At 62.7% G+C, this 19,510-nt stretch overlaps 1 protein-coding gene across 1 annotated transcript; it reads right to left on the reverse strand.

Moving 5' to 3' along the window:
- Positions 1-1,202: 1,202 nt before the first annotated feature.
- LOC123234396 (scavenger receptor cysteine-rich type 1 protein M130-like) lies at positions 1,203-19,135 on the reverse strand. The gene is made up of 9 exons (XM_044660299.1): positions 18,586-19,135; positions 16,350-16,670; positions 13,480-13,797; positions 12,333-12,647; positions 11,574-11,888; positions 10,787-11,197; positions 6,054-6,374; positions 3,522-3,830; positions 1,203-1,297 (listed from the first exon to the last, which is right to left on the reverse strand). The coding sequence occupies exons 1-9, from the start codon at positions 19,133-19,135 to the stop codon at positions 1,203-1,205; spliced, it is 2,955 nt and encodes a 984-aa protein (XP_044516234.1).
- Between the last annotated feature and the right edge of the window lie 375 nt (positions 19,136-19,510).

The raw sequence follows: 19,510 nt of genomic DNA on the forward strand, positions 1-19,510 counted from the left end.
AGAGGCGGGCCCCGAGGAATCCGATGGGAGCCCGCGAGGGAGCAAGACGGACGGAGAGCCTGGAAGGTGGGAGGGCTTCAGAGGAGACTCTGGGAGTCACCCAGACAAGAAGCACTGCAGCCCCGCACCAGGGTGACGCCCACGGGGTGCCGCTGGAGCCGAGAGGGAAGCGACCTAACTAGCATAGGAACCACGCTGGGCGACTGGGCGGAAGACGGAGACGTTGGCAGAAATCCGGGGCTTTGGGGGACGCTGGGCTATGGACGAGAGAGAGGAGAAAAGGCAAGCCCTGAGCAGCAGCCATCTCCCAGCAGCCTTTGCCAGGGGCTCACTGAAAGCCTTCGGAAAGCTTGCCACCCTCTGCCCACAGGCAGGGCGAACCAGGGAGGCCCAGGCGAAATGGCAGAGAACCCACTGGAGGCCTGAGTTCCGCCTTGCGAGCAGCCCCCGACAGGCAGAAGAGGAGCCGTGGGGCTGGCAGCGTCTTTGCTGTCCTTCCCCAAGACACGAGGGGAATCCTGGGGGAACTGGGCCCCCAACCACGGCATGGAGCACCGGGCCAACCTGAGCCCTAGCCAGGAAGTCCCTCATTCAGCGGCCCACCACCAGGAGTGTAGCCGAGGCCCCCTGACGGTGCCCAGGAAGAAAACACATAAGCGACTGAGCTTGCGAAGGATGGAGCCTGGGCCAGGCGGGGCCCTGATGGGCATGCGTGCCACCCAGGGACCGCCCGGCCCGATTTATGGAAGAGAAGATGTGGCGGGGCTGGCGGCCAGCATCGAGGCACTGAAAGGGAGCCGGAGGAGCTCTGGAGCTTGACTCCAGGGAGGACGAGCTTCGGGAGGGCCAGTGTCCCGAGCCCCTGGAAGCCCCCCCTCAGGCTCCCAGAAGAGCCCGTGACTCCCGAGGCAAAGCAGCCCGAGATCTCGGGACCCTCCGGAGGGGAGACTGGCAGCCGCAGCTTCTCACCTTCTCCCAGAGCTACCTTCGGAGCTGGCCGTCCCTTTGGTTTCTCCAGGGAGCCAGAAGCGTTCCGGACCGGGAGCCGACATCGGAGCCACTCTCGGGAGCGTCCTCACTCCCGTCGGGGGCCTCTGCGGAGAGTAGAGAGGTCACAGGGGGGAAGCAGCCCAGGCGCCAGCGCCCAGCCTTTGGGCAGTGGAGGGAAGGCCGGGTGGGGGGCAGGAAGAGAGAATCGGTCACTAAAGGGGAAGGAAAGAGCAAATCGTCCCTGGGGCTGCTGGGCGGAGAACTCCCAGATGGCCTGAGCTTGCAGTGAAGCCCTCCGCGCTCTCTCCTCTTCCCCTCCGAGGGCCAGCTCGACTGGGGCAGGACCGTCTCTGATCTCATCAGTGTGGGGTCGTCCCTCGGCCCCTGCCCTTTGGATTGCGTCCCAAGAGTCAGCAGCGCTCCTGTGGTCCCGCCAGCTTGCCCGGGGATCCCAAAGAAAGGGAGGCCGACAGTGACGGCCACAACTCGCCATTAGAGTGCCGCCAGCTTGGCCAAACACATTACAAAGAGTTTCTCGTTCCATTTTTACCCGGCTGGGAGGGAAATGCCCTCATTAGCCCCATTTAAAGGGGAGGACATTGACATCAGATGGCTAGTAGGCATCTGAGGCTGGATTAGAACTCGGGTCTTCCTGACTCCAAGCCCATCTATCAGAGGTGGGACTGGAAGCCAGTTTTCCTGGGCACCCTAATGGGTACCAGAGGCCATGAGGAGGGGCAGGAGCCTTCCTCGATGGCCTCGTCGCCATCGCTCAATCCCACAAGACTTTCCCTTTTTCTCTCCAGTATCCCAAGGTGCTGCCAGGTACCCGAACCTTCCCAGGTGGGCCGTCCCCCTCAGTGGGTGCCCTCCTTGTTCCATTTGTATTTCTAGGGCTCGACGCAGGCTTTGGCACGTGGGGGTGCGTCTGCATCCCTAACTCGGAGCCGGCCTGCCATCCCCGATGCCCAGGCTTTGTGCCTATCAGCCTCCATCCCAGAGGCAAGGGAGAAAGGCAGGGCTTACAGGATGCCCCTCGAGAGCAATTCTCTCCTTCTGATGCTGGCCGGTCACCGTCCTCTTTTGGCTGATGTGTGTGCGTGTGCGTGTGCGTGTGCGTGTGCGTGTGCGTGCATGTGTTTGCACGCATGTGCATGCGTGTGCATACACGCATGTGTGTGTGTGTGTGTGTGTGTGTGGCGCAGGGAGGGGGTGTTTAGAAGTCTTTTCAGATGGGGGGATTCCTCCTCCCCACCCCGAGAGAGTAGCCACCAGGCCGCCCCACACACCTGCATCGCTGAGCAAGTTCTGGTCGTCCTTCCATTTGAAATCCGCCCTCTGGAAGAGGGCCATGGGGTTCAGGTTCCCTCCGTTGAAGTGGGCTGAGAACAGAGGACCAGCCTGGAGTCGGGGCTCCCCTGCCCCGTGGCCAGCCCGAGCCCCACAGCTGCTCCTCCTCTCTTGCACGCTGGCCCCCTCCCCAAGCGTACTTCCCGCCGGGCTCCCGGGGGCCTGGACACTCTGAGAAGGGCGCCTGGAGCAAACTTGGAGTTCGGCCCAGCGTCCTTCATTGGCTTCGGCCCTCTGAGATCCCCCCCCCCACGGCCCAGCTGCAGCCTCCAAGCCAGGGGCTTTCCAGCCGGGGTCTCAGACTGCCTTCCCCAGAGTTTCAGCTCCCCGCGTGTTCCTGGCACCAGAAGCCCAGACGACCCCGGGAAGGCCGATCCAGCTCTCGGCCCCGTCCGTCGGCCGGCAGCCCCCTCGCCGCTCCCCAGGGCCTAGTCGGCCTCCCTCCTCCCGGGGGCCCTGGTGGGACTCGCACCTCTCACTTGTCTCCCTTTTCTGGCCCGAACCCAAAAGAAGACGGCGCAGAGCAGCAGGGCCGCGAGCAAGACTGCCAAGATCCAGGCCAGCGCAGAGCCTTTGTGGCCTGGGAAGGAGGAGGGAGAGAAGGGGCTGCTCAGGGCCCGCCGGCAGCCCAGGAGAAAGCGTGCCGGGGCTCCCCTCCCGATCCAAGCTCTTCGGCCAGCATTCGCCGTCTCCCCGTGGCCTCGGCTCCCTCGTCCCCCTCAACCCCGAGCGGCAGTTTGGGGGCAGAGGCCGCGCTCGTGCCTCGCTCTCCTGGCCACCATTGGCAGAGCCGAAACCGCCACTGCAGGAAAGACGAGCTCGTGTCTGGGGTCACATTCTGGGTAGACGGGTGCCTGGGGGGAGGCCCGAGACCTCAGAGAATAGGGATGGGGCTGAGGGGGCACCGAGGCAGCGCCGAAGCTGCCCTTCCCCGATGGGCCACTTCCTGCCATGCCTCGCACTGCGGTGTCTCCATAGACGGAGACGGCGTACCTTCAGAATGTCCCGCTGCCCTGGGAGCGCCTGCAGAAAGAGCCCAGGGTCAGTTCCAGAGTCCACGAGACTCCCGGAGGCCCCCGTCCGCCCCCAGGCCTGAGAGCTCCAGGGAGAACGTGGGCAAAGGCTGGTTCTCCTTCCCCACATCCCGCCCCCCCCGCCCTGCCCAAGCTCCAGCCGCTCACCTGAGCACTTCACGCTGGCGTCTTCCTTGTGCCCGCAGTCCGCCCGCCCCCAAGGATCGGCAGGACAGTCCCACAGGGACGACTCGTTTCCTCGGCAGCTGACGTTCCTCAGCAGGACGGGCCCGATCCCTTGGCCGAAGGCGGCCTCCGCCGGGGCGGCCAGAGCCGAGCCACAGCCCAGCTGCCGGCACACCACCTCGGCGTCGGCCAGGTCCCAGGCGTCGTCGCACACGGTGCCCCAGGAGCCTTCGTGCCAGACCTCCACACGGCCGGAGCACCGGGAGTCTCCTCCCTGGATTCGGAGCTTTCCTGGAGGTGAAGATGCGCCCCCGTCAGGCCGCAGCGGGAGGGCCCGCGGGACCCGCCGGTTCGGTCTGCTAATGGCGCTGGCGGCGGGAGGGGCCTTCTCTAAGGGTTCTGCCCTGTGTCCTGGCTGGATATCTCCCAAGGGGAAACGGCCGCCATGATGCTTGCCAGCGCAGGAGGCCGGCCCAAATGCCGCCGGTGCCCAGCACCTTTAGCAGCTCCCCAGGCTTTTCGCTCCACGGCTTTGGGGGACTTTGGGGGACACGGAATTCCCCTGCCCGTTCCTCGACTGCGGAAGGTTCCAGGGAAACCTGCTCAAAGTGGGAAGGGGCGCCGGGGGAGGCCTCGGCTCCTGGATTTCCTCAGGGGGAAAATGGCCTTCGAAATGTGGGCAGCTCGCCCAGAGGAGAGAAGCTCCCTGACCCTGGGCCAGGCCCAGCATGCCGGAGGAGACCGGGGCGAGGCTTCTGGGAGAGAGGGTCGGTGCCGGGGCCTCACCCTCGTGGCGGGAGGGGAAGAGGCTTCTCCAACCCCCGGGCCAAGTCAGGACCAAGGGGTCCGGGGCCTGGCGTGGGCCTCTTTTCCCCCAACATGCCTATGGCGCCCCCTCCACACCCCAGGGCCCGAGCTTGCCGAAATGACAAGCAAGGCCTTCCAGGAAAGGCCCCCTCAGCCTGGGGAAGAGCTGGCGGGACTGCTCACAGGCCGGGCCTGGCTCCGACAGGTTTCAAGGGCTGAGCCGGGGGAGATCAAGTCGCCCACACTTGCTCCCAGGGCACAGAAAAGGAATCTGGGAAGAAATCGTTTGTTGCCCCAACTCTGGAGCAGAGGAAGCGGCCTCCTCTCTTCTCCTTGGACTCCAAGCCACGGCCCGAGGCCGCAGGTTCCCTTCTTGTCCCTGAACAACATCCTGAAGCCGGAGGCTCCCTTGCCCATTGGAGCCTCGGCGGGGCGGTGCTAACCAAGTGTAGGGCCCCCCGCAGGGGCTTCTTCAGGGCCTCAGGGGAGGCTGGCTGGCCTCGGGCCCCTTCTCACAGGGAGGCCCATAATAAAGGCCGGTAACACTGCCGGCGCCCCCTCTCTGGGCCTTTTAATGCAACGTTTTAGTCTTCCCGGTTTTCCCGCTTGTTTCCTGGAATTCTGAGTCCCAGATTCTCTCCGTCCTCCTCGCCTGAGGCAGGAAGCATTTGATCCCGGCGACCCTTGGGACCTCCAGCTCCCTAAGCTAAGGCCAGCCAGTTGGGGTCCCAGCTCGCAGGACTCTGTCATAAGAGCCGCCCCCTGGCCAGAGCCTGGCCCTCCCGTTGAGCTCTCCTACCCCATTCCCAGCCCAGCTCCATGATCTCATCATTGTGTGTGTGTCCTTCTCTCCTTTAATGCCGGCCTCACCTGCCTGTTGCAGAGCCTCATTACTGCTCACCTGGGCTGCCCCCTGCATTCTCCCCGATTCAGCCACTGAAGTGATCTTCCTGAGTCACAGGCATTGCTATGCCACCCCCACCCCGCTCTTCAACTCCGAGGTCAGAGGCCAAGCGCTTTGTCTGGCATTCGGAGCCCCTCGTGGCCCGCCCTCTCCTGCCTCTCCAGCTTTCTTCTGCCTCGCTCCCCAACCTGGCCTGTGCCACCCCGAGGCGCCGGTCTCCTGGCTGTCTCCTCTCCCTCCGCACGGTGGCCTCCCGCCCCGTCTCCCTCCATGTGCCCAGGAGGCTGTGGGCTCCTTGGGAGCAGCGCCCGCTTGTTCTTCTAAGTCCCCGAAGCCACGGTGCTCAGCAGGATGGCTGGCACAGAGGAGCTGCCTGACTTTGTTATAATAGCATACCACGTGGCAGCTGAGCAGCTCGCTGGGCAGAGAGCCGGGCCCAGAGACGGGAGGTTCTGGATTCAAATCTGGCCTCTGACAAGCCACTCGGCCCCCACCGTCTAGCCCTTCTCATTCTTCTGCCTCAGAACCAATGCACAGTATTGCTTCTAAGGCAGAAGCGAAGGGTTTGAACAATGAGAATGACGACAACGTCATCAAAGCGGAAACTCTCGCTTCCAAGAAGAGGAAACGGGCCGAGGCGGCCTCCGGGCCTTCTGGGTCCGGCTAAGGGAGAGAATGAGGGTCAGACGCCTCGTCCTCTGCTCTTCCTCCAGAGGGCACGATGCGACCAGAGAGAAGGGCGCCCGGCCGGCACTGCCCACCACCCCCGCGGGCCTCACACAGAGAGGAAGCTGGACACTCACCGGAACAGGTGATCCAGGCCTCTTCTGCTGGGCTCGAGGCCCTCTTCTCCCATGATGCAGATGGGCACTGCCAGAAGGAGGCCGGCCCATCGGGGCACTGAATGTCGCTGATCCACCTGGGCCCGAAACTTGCCTCGTTGAGAGGAGCGGCTCGCACGGTGCCCTCGTCCCCACAGCCCAGCTGTCCGCACACCAGCCCGGGGGTGAAGGCAGTCATTTTGCTTCTGCCCACGCTTCCCCAGCTGCCGTTGTAGAAGACCTCCAGGCGGCCCGCGCAGCTCCCAGCCTTGATGTCGTCGTGCAGCCTCAAAGCCAGGACTCCTGGAGAGAAGACAGAGAAGCCCGGACTGAGGGCCCAGGGTCGGGGTCCCCTCCCCCTGCTCCAGGTGCCTCTCCGGGAGGCCAGGAACAACCTCGGCCCGGAGCCCCCTGAAGGAATGAAGAGGGTGCCGACCTCCATAGCCCTCCCAAGGCCTCCCCAGAACCTGCTCCCGGCACCTCTCAAGAGCGTTTGGGAAAGACCTTCGTGCCTCGACTGCTTCTCCTGCTCGCCCAGGAGAAGGGCCCGTTCTGGTGGGAGACCCACCATTCTAGAAAGCTCTCGGGCAGAAAGATTGAGCCGGGATTCACCCAGGTGGACTCTGCGGCCCTGGCGGCGACACTTGGCGCCCGCGGGCTTGGCTTCTCTTAGAAGAGCATCCGTGCCCGCTCCCTGGGCCTACGACCATTTCCAATCACTCGTGGGGCCCAGCGGGCTTTCCCTTGGCTGCCTGAGGGCGGGGGCTGCTTGGCATTTCCTTTGGCGCCGAATTAATCCTCATCCCGGGCTTGTTCAAGAGGATTCCGATGAGGGCTCTTTGGAAGCAGCGAGTGCGAGGCCTTTTCCAGACACGAGCCCGAGACTGGAAGAGAATAAGCCGGGGCGCCCTGGGGAGCACCTCCCGAACTGCGGTCACTTCCCAAGATTCCATCCCCTGCAGGCCAAGGAGCACCCCTGAAGGATGGGCCTATGGACCACTTTGGGGGGAAGAAGACGGTGGCGTGGAGTGGCGGAGACGCACTGGTCCTCCCGGAAGGGCCTCGAAGGCAGGCAGAGGCCTCGTGACTGCAGCAGGAAATCAGCAGGAACAGAGACTAATTCCGTTTGAGGAGGAGAGATCCAGGAGGGCCTGGAGAGAACACTCGGGTATCTCGTGTGGTCTCCGGTCCGGAACACTTCCCCGGTCTGCTAGGCAGCTCCCTGGCCTCGGGCCTCCACTCCTCTCAGCCACACACCTGGATCTCGGCATGGCCACGGATGCGCCCCTTCTGAGGCCACGAGTTCAGAAGTTCCTTCACCGGATGATGGCGGTTTTTTCTTAGCATTGCCGCTTTCTCAGTGCTTTGGTCTTCATCTCTGTGGAGCTCCTCCACCTCTCAGGCCACAAACCCATCCATCCTTCCCCCTGGCGCTCAGTGTGCTACCACGTCAGCCCTTCGGCACCCCACGGCTACTCTCGGTCCAGTTACTCCTCCCGCACTTGGCCAGACACCCACCTACGGCGCTCCCATCCCCACTCGCCTCTTCCAGGCCTATCGCGACCCGGCTAAAGGGAGTCAGAAGAAAGCAAGGAACTGACCGTTGAGGCCGCTGCAGATTTGCTCTGGGAGGCCAATCGGTTCCACGTGTCTCCTTGCCTCTCTAGGCCCCGCTGGTTACCTCGGCGGGTTCTCAAGACTCTCCTGGATCCTGGAGTCTCCCACGGCACCCCTTCTTCCACACCTCGCCCAAAGGACTGAGGCCATCCAAGGAGAGCTCCCCCTTCCCTCCTCCGCTCCGACGTCGTGCTCTCTCGGCCTCTCTGTCTCTCCCGACTTCGGTCTTTACGAGCTCCCTCCCTGCCTGCGGCCTCCAATCATGGCCAGGACCTCCTCGGCCTCAAAAGTGCCCATCGGCCACCTTCTCCACCCCTCTCCGGCGCCTCTCCCCTCTGCCTGGGGGGCTGGAGAGAGGAGCCGTTAGCTCTTCCCAGAGCCTTCCTCTTACAACCGTCCAAATCACTCTCCATTTTCCACGAGCAGCTCTCAGGCCTCAGAGACCCGGGTGCCCCCTGGCGGCCCCCCACCAATTTCGGCTCCCTTTGGGTCTCGCCCTCTCTCGCCAGCTCCTTGGGGGCAGGGACTGTCTCTCTTGTTCTTATTTCTTTCCCCAGCACTTAGCACAGTACCCGGCACATAGTAGGTGCTTGATAAATATTGATTCCATTGAAAGGAGAACCAGTTCCTCACTTGATCCTGCCCTCCCTGACAACTATCTTCCTCGCCAAAGTTCTTTCCCTCCTTCACTAATCTCCTTGGACGAGTCATCTGACCCTGTAAGTCCACTGAAGCTACCCTTCCCCGAGTCACCTAATGGCCGCATCCTCCTTGTCCCTTGGCAGCTTAGAGAGAGACGCCCCCTCCAGTGGTTATTCTCTCCTGTCCGGGTTTCCCGTCTACACGAGGAGCCTTTTGCTGGCCCTTCCCCCTCAGAGGCCTTTCCCCAGGGTCCAGTCCCCTCCGTCCCAGCCCTGCAGTTGATCCCCAGAGCTTTAGACCCAGTCCCAGACCCCCGCCCCACCCCCGGGAGCTCAGACACCACATTGGCAGCCATTCGACTCGGCCATCTGCATGGGGCGGCCGCTGGGCGTCTTCAGTCGGACACATTCAAGACTAGCCTCACCGCCTTCCTCTTCGGCTTCCCCGTTACTGCTGTCGGCTCCCCCTTCTTCCTTTGTGGCTCTCCTCTATCTTTCCTCCAGCGCAGCCAGCCAGTCGCCCAATCTGGTCTTTTCTACCTTGGCGGCGGCGGCGGCGTCGTCTCTCCCCTCTGCTCCCTTCTCTCCTGGGTCGCGGGTCCTCGTCGCGTCCTGCTGGGCCTATTCAGTCACCTTCGGAGCGGCCTCCCCGGGTCAGGCCTCGCCTCGCCCCAGTCCTCTGCCCGCGGCGGCCAAAGGGAGCCTCCTAGAGTGCAGGAGCGCCCGCGCCGCCCCGTCCCTTCTCCAGGAACTCTCTCCAGTGACTCCAGCTGCCGTCTCCGATCGAGCGCAAAGTTCTCTTCTGGGCACTTCTGGCTCTTCCTCCCTTTCCGCTGCGCTCCGGCCATGCTGCCACCCACCGACGCTGTTCTGTGGGATCCTCTTCTTCCTCTTTTTTGCCTCTTCAGAGTCTCCTTCGGAAGGAGTCTTTCTCTTACGCCCAGCCCTCGAAGGCGAGCCCAGGGGCCGCCAGGGGGCGGCACAGACCAGAGTCCTGAGCCTGGAGTCAGGCAAACTTGAGTCCAAATGAGAATCCAGCACTTTCTAGCCGCGTGACCCTGGGCAGGTCATTAAATCTCTTGGCTTGGGTTTCCTCCACTGTAAAATGGGAGTCGTGATGGCCCTTCCTCCCAGCGCCGTGGTGAGGAGGAACCGAGCTCATGTTTGTAAAGCGCCTGGCACATAGTAGGGGCTCTATAAATGCTCGCTAGTGCCGTCCTCTTCCTTCTCCTCTCTGGGTCTCCAGGCCTGCTGCTTTAAGTAGGAAAGTGTCATTCGAAGGAAGGAAGGGCCAGGGGCCTGGGAGAGTCAGGAGACCCAGGGATCCGGAGCGCGGAGGACAGGAGGCCTAGGGCCGGTGCTGGTGCTGGCAGCAAGCGAGTCACCGAGCCGTGGGAGATGAGGGGAAGCCGGCCCAGCCAGGGTTTGTGTAGCCCAGGAAAGGCTTGGCCCCACCGCCCAGGCAGGCCCTTCATCTCCACCAACAGGGACAGAGAGCCGTCTCAGTGGGTGCCGGGACAGCAAATTTCCTCTTAACCCAACAGCAAGCCCGAGTCTCCACTTTGCAGACGAGGAAACAAAAAGGTCGCGTCTTTTACTCGGGACCTTAGCCTGGAGTGTCCCAGGCGGGATTTGAACTCCCATCGCCTCGACTCCCAGGCCAGTGCGCCCATAGCCACCCAAAGCTTCTACCTTAACCACCTCACCTCTGAGCCCATCAAAGAAACTGCCCAGCAAGTATGGGTGAGAGAAGTCGGTGGAGTCCCCCCCAACCCCAGCCAATAAGCGAGCGATGTGACCTGAATGAAGAAGCATCGGTGCAGCTCGCCCCCCGGGTCGGGCCCTGTGCTAAGGGCCAAGACTCCAATTTCAAAGAGAAAGCAGGACCAGAGGGGAGACAGTGCCCAGAGCTCCCTACAGGGGGGCACCCGGAGGCAGCTGGGGACCATGGCCAGGAAGCCTCGCTTAATGCTGAGTGTGCCAGCGGGGTGAGCTCACAGTTCCAGCAGCCCCCAGAGCAGGGATCTGGAGACTCGGAAGGGGAAAAGGCGCGTCTGTGTCGACACGAACCTCTGGCCGAAATGGGCATCGCCTTCGATTGTGGCGTTTAAGAAAACCAAAGCCCACCGAAGCAGGCTTCACCCAGTCATTGCAGAGGGGTCCGGAACACAACCATGGTCAAGAGCACCTATTCGTGACCTAGGCCTGGGAAGGCGAGCATCCGATGGACTCCGGACAAGGGACAGGTGCCCTCACCACGTCCAGGCACTGCCAGGCAGACTCCCTCAGTGTCCGGGGCCTCTGGCTGGGGGTGGGGACACCAGCGCCCGGTTAACCCCACTCACGGTGAGGGTTAGTTCCGTGGCTTCTCTCAAGTGAGCCATCATTCTCTTCCAGCCTGACCCTTTGCCCTTCCTCCTCTAACCAAATACCAGATGGGTGCATGTAAAAACAGACCTGAGCAGACCACCCCGGCGTCCTCCTTGTGTCGGCAGTTGTGCCGACCCCAGCCTTGAGAAGGGCACTCCCACACCTGGGACTCATTCCCAGCGCATTTCAGATCGTCCAGCCAGATGGGCCCAGATCCTGGGCCAAAGTGGGCCGAAACGGTGGCATTGAAGGCCTCTCCACAGCCCAGCTGTCGGCAGACCACGTGGGCATCGCTCATGTCCCAAGAGTCATCGCAGACGGTGCCCCAGGAGCCCTGGTGATAGACCTCCACTCTCCCGGCACAGCGGTCTCCTCCATCCACGAGGCGGATCTCTCTGATCTCTGCGGGAGACACGCTTGATGAGGAGCTTGTGGGGCCTCCCGCTGGCCACTTTGGAAGAATTCCCCGAGTTCTCACCTGAGCATTCGGTGGAATTCCTCAAGCGAGAAGTCGCCCCAGCCGGGCTGTGCAGGGTGTCATTGCAGGGAGTCGCTGTCTTGGTCTGGTTTCCTACAAACATAGGATCTGTTCAGCCTTCTGGAGGGCCCAGGTTGGCCGAGTTCAGGGTGGGAGGGGGAGTGGAAAGGCTGGCTGGTCGGGGCCCCGGGGCTGGGGGGGGGGGCAGGGATGGCATCCAGCCGGAGCAGGAGTGCCCTTGTCCTCCTCGGTCTCCTGCCCTCCATTTCCCTCACCAGGGATTCCCGGAGGCTCAGGCTGAGGCCGCCCCTTCGCCCTTTCCTAGAAGTCTCTCCCAGCCTCTCGGACACTTTCCCCAGACGGGTCCTCGGCCTGTAGTGGCCCCCCTTCACTTACCTGAGCATATCACCGAGGCGGTGTCTCCCTGGGAACACAAAGGCGCCCCCAGGGCAGTCACGGGACAGTCGCCCAAGTGGGCCTCCATTCCGGAGCAGTGAAACTCGTGGGCCCACGTCTGGCCGCTCCCTTTCCCAAAGGGGGCTCCTTTGGGAATCGAGACGGCCACTCCACAGTCGAGCTGGCTGCAGAGGACGTTGGCGTTAGCCAGATCCCAGGAAGAGTCACACAGGGCTCCCCAGTTCCCGTGGACCTTGATTTCCACTCTGCCCTCGCACTTGGAGCTGCCATCGACCAGCTGGGAGTCCAAGTACCCTGGAGAGGAGAGGCCAGACTTCAAAGGCGAGTCCGGGAGCCCGGCCAGGCGATTTGGGGCAGGAGCGAAGCACGGGTGGACGATCGGGCCCCCCAGAGGAGGGCTGCCATTCCCAAAGAGGCTGAGGGAGGGCTGTGAGCCCTGGAAAGAGCCGCTGCTGAGAGAACGCCGGGGAGGACGGCCCGGGGTGAACGTGACTCTCCCAGATGCCTCCTCCCCAGGATGTGGCGCAGGGCAGCTAGCTGACTCGGTGGCTAGACGGCCAGGCCTGCGGTTGGGAGGCCTCCCAGCTGGGTGACCCTGGGCGAGTCACTTAGTGCCCAAAGCCTAGCCTCTCGGGCCTTCTGGCTCGGGCGAGGGTCTGGACAAAAGAGCCAAGCGAGAAGACGGGGCGGGAGGGGGCGGGAGGGGGCGAGAGAGTCCCTTCGGTCTCTGATCCTCACGTGAGCAGACGACTCCGATGTCCCTGCCGTCTCTGCAGCTGCCCTCCGGGAGAAGCACCCGCGGACACAGGGAGAGGTGGGACTCGTCCCCTTCGCACCTCAGCTCTTCGTCCAGGATGCGGCCGTTTCCCTGCCCGAAGCGAGTCGCGTCCACCACGGAGACCAGAGCCCCGCACCCGAGCTCCCTGCACAGCACTCGGGCCGTGGCCAGCGGGAAGTCGTGGGCACAGATGGAGCTCCAGGTGTCTTGGTGTTGCACCAGAACTCTTCCCGAGCAGGGGACGTGCCCTCCGGTCAGTTCCGGCTTCATGTGCTCTGGGGAACAGAAGGAGGCCCTCGTGGGTCCCGACACCCCCTCCAAGGCCGGGGACGCAGACGCACGTGAGATCGGACGCTCGGCCTCCTCCCGTCGCTGGACGGTGGCCACGGGAGCCCTCGTTCGGCTCACGGGGAGAAAATGGGGCAAAGATTCCCGAGAGAGGGAAACGGAAGTGGGGGCCGTCGTCGCCCTCCCCCCAGAGCTGCTCCCAGCCCCCCGGCCCTCGCAGCCACCAAGACTCTGCCCCTGCCCTTGCCAGAGCGCACGTTTGGGAAATGCTGAGTGACCGGCTCGGCCATTCCCCGGCTCTGCTTTCTTTTGGGTCGCGGATCTGCCAGGCGCGTATGGAGCACCGGCTTTGGCGAGACCTCAATGGGGGTTGGGGGGGAGGGGGCCGCCCTACGGGAAGCAGATAAGCTACAAGAGCCAGGCCTGACGCCCCTCCGCGGCGAGCCCAGCGGCACACCAGCGCCCGTGCTAGCTCCGGAGCAGGCCGGGAAGGGAGAAGAACTTGTGGACAACCACCAGGGTCGGCTCCACCCTGACACTCCCCAGAGTCGAGTTGAGGAAAAAGAGGAACAAAGGTCTCCTCTTCCAGAAGGCCTCCAGGACTCTACCAGCCGACTCCGAGGAGTGCTCGTCTCCCGAGAGTCTGGAGAACCAGCCCCGGCACCAGGGAGAGAAGGAGCAGGGTTGGTGTGGGGACAGGCCGCCCACCCTGGGGGAAGCCAGAGCCAACGAGGCCCTTCGGGACCCTGTGAGTGGGCCCACTGCCTGGAGCTGGCCTCCACGGGTGCTCCACGGGGCTCGCCTGAGCCTAAGACTCACCTGAACAGATGACTTTCGATCTGGCCTCGCAGGCCTGGGAGCCCCACCTCCAGCCTCGGCAGCCCCAGAAGGAGGCCTCGTTCCCGCTGCAGGTGACGCCAGTGAGGCCTCTGTGTGCGGTCACCTCCTCTTCGAAGCCGTCCGTGTGGGAGACGCTGACGGCAGTGCCACACGCCAGCTGCCTACAGATCACCGAGGCCGCCTTCATGTCCATCGCTGACTGGCACACGGTGCCCACCAGCCCCTGCATCTGCACCTCCACGGTCCCGGCACATCGACTGCCGCCCCCCACGAGCCTCAGATCCAAATCGCCTCCATCTGCAGACGGGAGACTCGGGTCACCCTCAGAGAGTTCTAACACACGCCCACGCCCTCCCCAGAGCCCCTGCCAAGCCCTGGAGCTCTGGGTGGCCTCCTGGCCCAGGGACAGGCGACCAGATGACGTGGCCCCTCCTCTCCTCTTGATGGAGGCTCCCTTCTTGGCTCCGTCACGTGGAAGAAACTGGCCAGCCCCAAGCCAGCGAAAGAGCAGAAGCCCTCGAGCTGGGTGGCCCCCTTTGCCTAGCCCTTCCCGCTCTTCGGCCTTAGAACTGATACACGATATTGATTCTGAGGAAGGCGTAAGGGTTCGAAATCCCTGCTGCCAAGGATGCCAAGGCAGGCGAATCGCTCACAAGCTACGGCAGGCCTAAGACGAGCAGGTGCCAGCAGCACGGGAAGCCCCCGAAGAAAAGGAGGCCACGAAGGGAGGAGCGGGACCGGGTCCTCTTGGGCAAGATCGGGACAGCCAGCCTCCAAAAGGGGGTAGTCGTGTCCTTCAGTGGGTGGCGCAGACTCGCCAGGACGCAAAGGCCGTCTCCAAGTCATTCATGGGGCCTAGAAAGGGCCTGGCTCTGGGGAAGGGCTGGGCTAGCAAGAGCTTGAATCTCTTGCCAAGTGCTGAGGGCAGATTGGCTCTGCGAGAAAGGGGCTCTTACTATTCCCATTTTACAGATGGGGAAACTGAGGCCAAGAGAGAGGCGACAGAACTTCCTGAGGCTCACACCGCCGGCTAGGGATCGTGGGCAGATTCAAACTCGGATCCTCTTTCTAGCTGTACTACTTTGATGCCATCCCCCTCACATAAGGAGCTCCAGCCTGCCAAAGAGCCAACTCAGTGGGATTCGAGTGTGAGACAGAATCAGCATTGAAGGCTTGACCTGCACAGGAAGGAGGCCATTTGGTCAAGCGGGCACCGAGGCCAAGCGGGCCCCTGATCTGGAATGAGCCGCTCTGGCACAATCCGACCGGCCCCTTGCAGACGTGGAAGAGGGCCATTTCCTTCCCCATCGACGGTGACTAAAATAAGCGAAAGCACTCGTGGTTTCCTAGGCCGAGAGCCTGCCGTCTCCTTTGGAATGGGACGCCCTGGCCCCGCTGGTGAGCCCCCCGGGAGAAACGGTGGATCCTTCGAAGGGAAGGGTGGGCAGAAGCAGGAGAAACGGGCCACCACAGGAGAGCTGTGCCAAGGGTCCGAGGGCTCCTCCAGGAGACCCGGGAGCAGAGGCCAGGGCTCAAGGGGACGGGCGGAGAGGCGCGGTGGCCGCCGGCTTCCCTTCCAGCTCTCGGGCTCTGGGCCGCCGAGGTTCCGGGGCAGGAACCGTGCCGGAGGCCGCAGCAGCCGGCCACAGGGCTGCTCAGAGAGTCCAGGAGGGGAAGCCAGGAACGGCCTGAAGCAGGACAGACTATTCAGAGAAAGAAGGGCAGCAGCCCAAGAGGCCAAGGGGAGCCGGGCGGCATTCAGGGGATGCCTGGCCCGGGCAGATTAGGGCAAAGGCATCTGGGAAAGAAGGAGGAGCATCTGGGGAAGCCGAGCAGGCCTTGGAACCAGGAAGCTCTGGGCGCACATGGAAGCGCGGGAAAACCATCGAACCTCCCGGCCTCCCGGCAATGCTGGTTTGCCTCAGTGGAGTTTTCACACTGGAGATTCCATGGATTGGGTTATCCAGGCAGCTTAGTGGCCCCGTAGATGGAACTCTGAGCCTGGAGTCAGGAAGACATCTGGTGGCCAGTCAAGTGACCCTAAACAAGTCACTACCCTGCCTCAGTTTCCTCACCTGTAAAATGGGGATGAGCCTATGGCCTACCTTCCAGGACTATTCAAATGAGAGATTTGCATAGCATTTGCGGCCTGTTCCAAGTGCTTGTTCTCTGGTGGGTAATCTCTAAGTCCACTTATCCGGCCCCAAACTGCCATCCCTCATCTCTGGCTGCCTTTCCAGCCTCTTGGTTGGAACGTTCTGTTGACTTCTTACACTCGACATATCCAAGATGGAACTCGTGAACTTCCCCCCCCTCCGCCCTTGGCTGTGGCCTCCTCTTCTCAGATGGGGGGTTCCCAGCGTTCTCATCTTGAGCCTTTGCTATTTTCTCTAAACACTCTAAACATCCCACCCCCACCCGTGCCGCCACCTCGCCGGCCTCTTTCCCGCGGGTCGAGCTCCGAGCTCGTCTGCCATCAGTCCTCCAGTGGCCCCCGGCGTGCCACGGCCCGGGAGCGAGCGGAGGATTATGGGAAGATATTCTTCTCCTCTGCAGCAAGAGATGACTGGCCAATGGGAAGAGGTCTAAGGAGGAACCTGGTTCTGGAGCCCAGATGAAATAAGGAGAGGAGAGGCAGCCGAAGCCTGGCCCAGCACTCGCTCTCCTCAGTCGCTCTCATTTTACAGATGAGGAAACTGAGGCAGACAGAAGTCGAGGGAGTGAGTAGCTGAGGCTGAATTTGGATTTAAATTCCAGGCCTAGCCACGGCCTAGCTGCCTCTGGACGGAAGTGAGGAGAGAGAAGGTTCTGGAACGAGGACGGTGACCCTCCCCCTCCCGAGGTCTTACCGGAACAGATCACCTTGGCGTGGTGCTGGGACCCACAGCCGTAGTTGGACCATCCGTTGTAGTCACAGTCCCAGAGGGCCGACTCGTTCCCGAAACAGCGAATGTTGCTGAACCACGTTTGCTCCACGTCCTCGACGCCCTCGAACCAGCTCACGGCATTCAGCGGGGAGGGGCAGCCCAGCTGCCGGCACACCACCCCGGCCACCTCCGGGTTCCAGTTGTAGTCGCAGACTCTTCCCCACTGGCCGTGCAGCCGCGCCTCCACCAGGCCCGAGCAATTCCTGGTTCCGCCCACCAGCCTCAGGTCTACATCTGCGCCTTCTGCAAGAGAGAGAGAGAGAAACGGACAGAGACAGACGGACAGAGACACAGAGAGACGGAGACAGAGAGAGAGAGAGAGAGAGACGGACAGAGACAGAGACACAGACGGAGAGAGAGACGGAGAGAGAGAGAGAGATGGACAGAGACAGACGGACAGACAGAGAAAGAGACACAGAGAGACGGAGACAGAGAGAGGGAGAGAGAGAGAGAGAGATGGACAGAGACAGAGACACAGAGAGGGAGAGACAGAGAGATAAAGAGAGACGGACAGAGACAGACGGACAGACAGAGAAAGAGACACAGAGAGAGGGAGACAGAGAGAGGGAGAGAGAGACGGAGAGAGAGAGAGATGGACAGAGACACAGAGACAGAGAGAGGGAGAGACAGAGAGATAAAGAGAGATGGACAGAGACAGAGAGAGGGAGAGACAGAGAGATAAAGACAGATGGACAGAGACAGACGGACAGACAGAGGAAGAGACACAGAGAGACGGAGAGAGAGAGATGGATCAGCGGTTGGGAACTCTACGGTGATTCCTGTGAGGGCGTGGAGGGGGCACCGAGGTGAACGGAGGGATGGGAAGGCGGCCCAGGCTTGGGAATCCTGGCCCAAAGCTTTGCAGGGTCGGGCCAGCATGTCCGTCTCCTCAGGAAAAGGCCTAAAGAAATCCCGGGGCCAGAAAGCAGCTCTCGGAGGTTCTGAAGAGTCACCTTCCGGGGCGCCTGCACTGACCAGCCCCAGCATGGGGCCCCCGAAGCTCTGCTGGCCACGAACCCTGCCCCGAGGAGGGTCCCCAAAGGACACAGGCTATGTAAGGGGCATTTGCTCTCCTTGGGGCATCCGCTGGGCCCCCCAGTCATGGAGCCCCCCCAGGGGGCCTGAGGGTTCGGCGCACAGTCTGGGCTCCCCGGAGGACAGACCGACTTTGGTCGTTATCATTGTCGTATCCCCCCAGTGGATCAGTCGGTGCATCTGGCAGCAGACAGTTTTTCTGCGTCTGATCTGTGTGGATTTCGGGGCCACAGAGAGCCCCGGCAGGGGGGGGGAGCCATCCCTCTCCCCCCTCCTCCCCCCCACCCTGGGCTAGTGCCATTCCTTCTGGTAGACCGAGGGTATAGACGGAATTAAATCCCCAAAGGATGGTTAAAAGGGTTGGGGGAGGAGAGAAGGCCACCAGGGGCTCTTCCTGGAGAAAGGGCAGCTTGGTTGGATCGTGGCAGTCAGGAGGCCTCGCCCCAAGCGGACCTATTATGTGTTTTTGGTTTTCTTTAAACCCTTAACTTCTGTGTATTGGCGCCTAGGTGGAAGAGTGGTCAGGGTGGGCCAAGGGGGTCAAGTGACTTGCCCAGGGTCACACAACTGGGAAATGTCTGAGGCCGGGTTTGAACCCAGGACCTCCTGTCTCTAGGCCTGGCTCTCACTCCACTGAGCTACCCAGCTGCCCCTCCTATTATGTTTTAATAAGTGACTGGGAGTCCGGGAGGAGGGCCGGAGGCCGGAGGGCAGGCCGTGGCTCTATTATCCTCAGTTTCCATTTCTCTGGCCTTTCTGCTTTTGTGTCAGCCCGTCTCTCGGGCCCCCAAAGATCTCCAGGCCAAAACAGAGAATCCAGAAGGCGAGTGAATGCGAAGGAGGGAGCTCGGCCCTCCGGATAGGCTCTGATCAGCCCAAGGAAGACATTCCCCTCTGGAGGGGCCAGGAGCTGCCTCAGGGAGCTGGAGCCTCGCCCTGCCTGGAGTGGGGCTAGAAGAGCCGCCTCTCCTTTTGCTCAGACTTGGAATTAGTTGGGGGTGGGAGGCGTCCTGGATGTAGGTCAGGTCAGAGGTCAGAGCGGCTGTCTTCCAGGCCTTAACCCTGCCTCGGTTGGCCCCCCGTGTCCAACCCTGGTCCGTGGGGGCCTCTCCACCGGCCTTACCTGAGCACACCAGGCCCACATCCTCACTGTGCTGGCAGTTGTGCTGGCCCCATCCTCGATGGCGGCAGTCCCAGAGGTTCGACTCGTTCCCGTGGCAGCCGACGTCATCCATCCAGATGGGGCCGGTGGCCGTGCCGGGGGCGAGTGGCCTGTTGACGTGGTACGGCCTTCCGCAGCCCAGCTGCCTGCACGCGACCTCCGAGTCCTGCTTGCCCCAGCTGTCATCGCACACGGTCCCCCACTGGCCCTGGTACTTCACTTCCAAGCGTCCGGTGCAGCGGTTCGGGCCGCCGGCCAGCCTCACTTCCAGGTCCGTCACCTCTGTGAGGGGGACGAAGCTCGTGTCAGCAGAGAGTGCGGCGGGCAGCAGCGCCCACACGCCACCAATCTGGGCTGCCGGGCTCCGAGCCGGCGCCTGGCCCAGAAGTCGGGGCCTAGGGGTGCCCAGGAGGCGTCGCCCTTCCCTCTCCCTCCCCGGCAACACCCTCTTCCTCTCCTGACCCTTCTGCCCTGGCCCTCCCTGGGTCCTGAGCCCGAATTCTGCCGACATCTAGAATCTTCCGGGCCAGCCTCTGAGCTCGCCGGGTCCCCTCGCTTCGCCTTCAGACCGCGGCGCTCCCGTCAGACTCCTCGTCGGCCTCTGGCTCCCTGCCCTGTGCCTAGTGAATGCGGACACCCTCTCCCTCCAGCCGGACAACCATCCCCTCGTGGGTCAAGCAGCCTCGCCCCCGGGTCCCCGGCCTTGGAGCCTCCCTGCCCCCGGACCCTTTTGGACCTGCCTCCACCGACAAGCTCTACTCTATGGGCGTCCCTCCCCTCTGAGGCCTTCTGTCTCCTGGGGCTCCCGGATGCCCCTCAGTGGCCCGGCCCTCCCCCCCCACTCCCCCACCCCCACTGGCTGCTTCAGGAGAGGAAGTGGCTGTGC

Source organism: Gracilinanus agilis, chromosome 2 (assembly GCF_016433145.1).
Source record: "Gracilinanus agilis isolate LMUSP501 chromosome 2, AgileGrace, whole genome shotgun sequence".
NCBI lineage: Eukaryota > Metazoa > Chordata > Mammalia > Didelphimorphia > Didelphidae > Gracilinanus > Gracilinanus agilis.

Coding starts and splice junctions, on each gene's coding strand:
- LOC123234396 (XM_044660299.1), bottom strand. CDS start 19,135: ATGTCGGCAGAATTCGGGCTCAGGACCCAGGGAGGGCCAGGGCAGAAG. Junction 11,198..11,573: donor CGCCTCGGTGATATGCTCAG/GTAAGTGAAGGG, acceptor TTCTCGCTTGAG/GAATTCCACCGAATGCTCAG. Junction 1,298..3,521: donor CGCCAGCGTGAAGTGCTCAG/GTGAGCGGCTGG, acceptor GGAGGGGAAGAG/GAGAGAGCGCGGAGGGCTTC.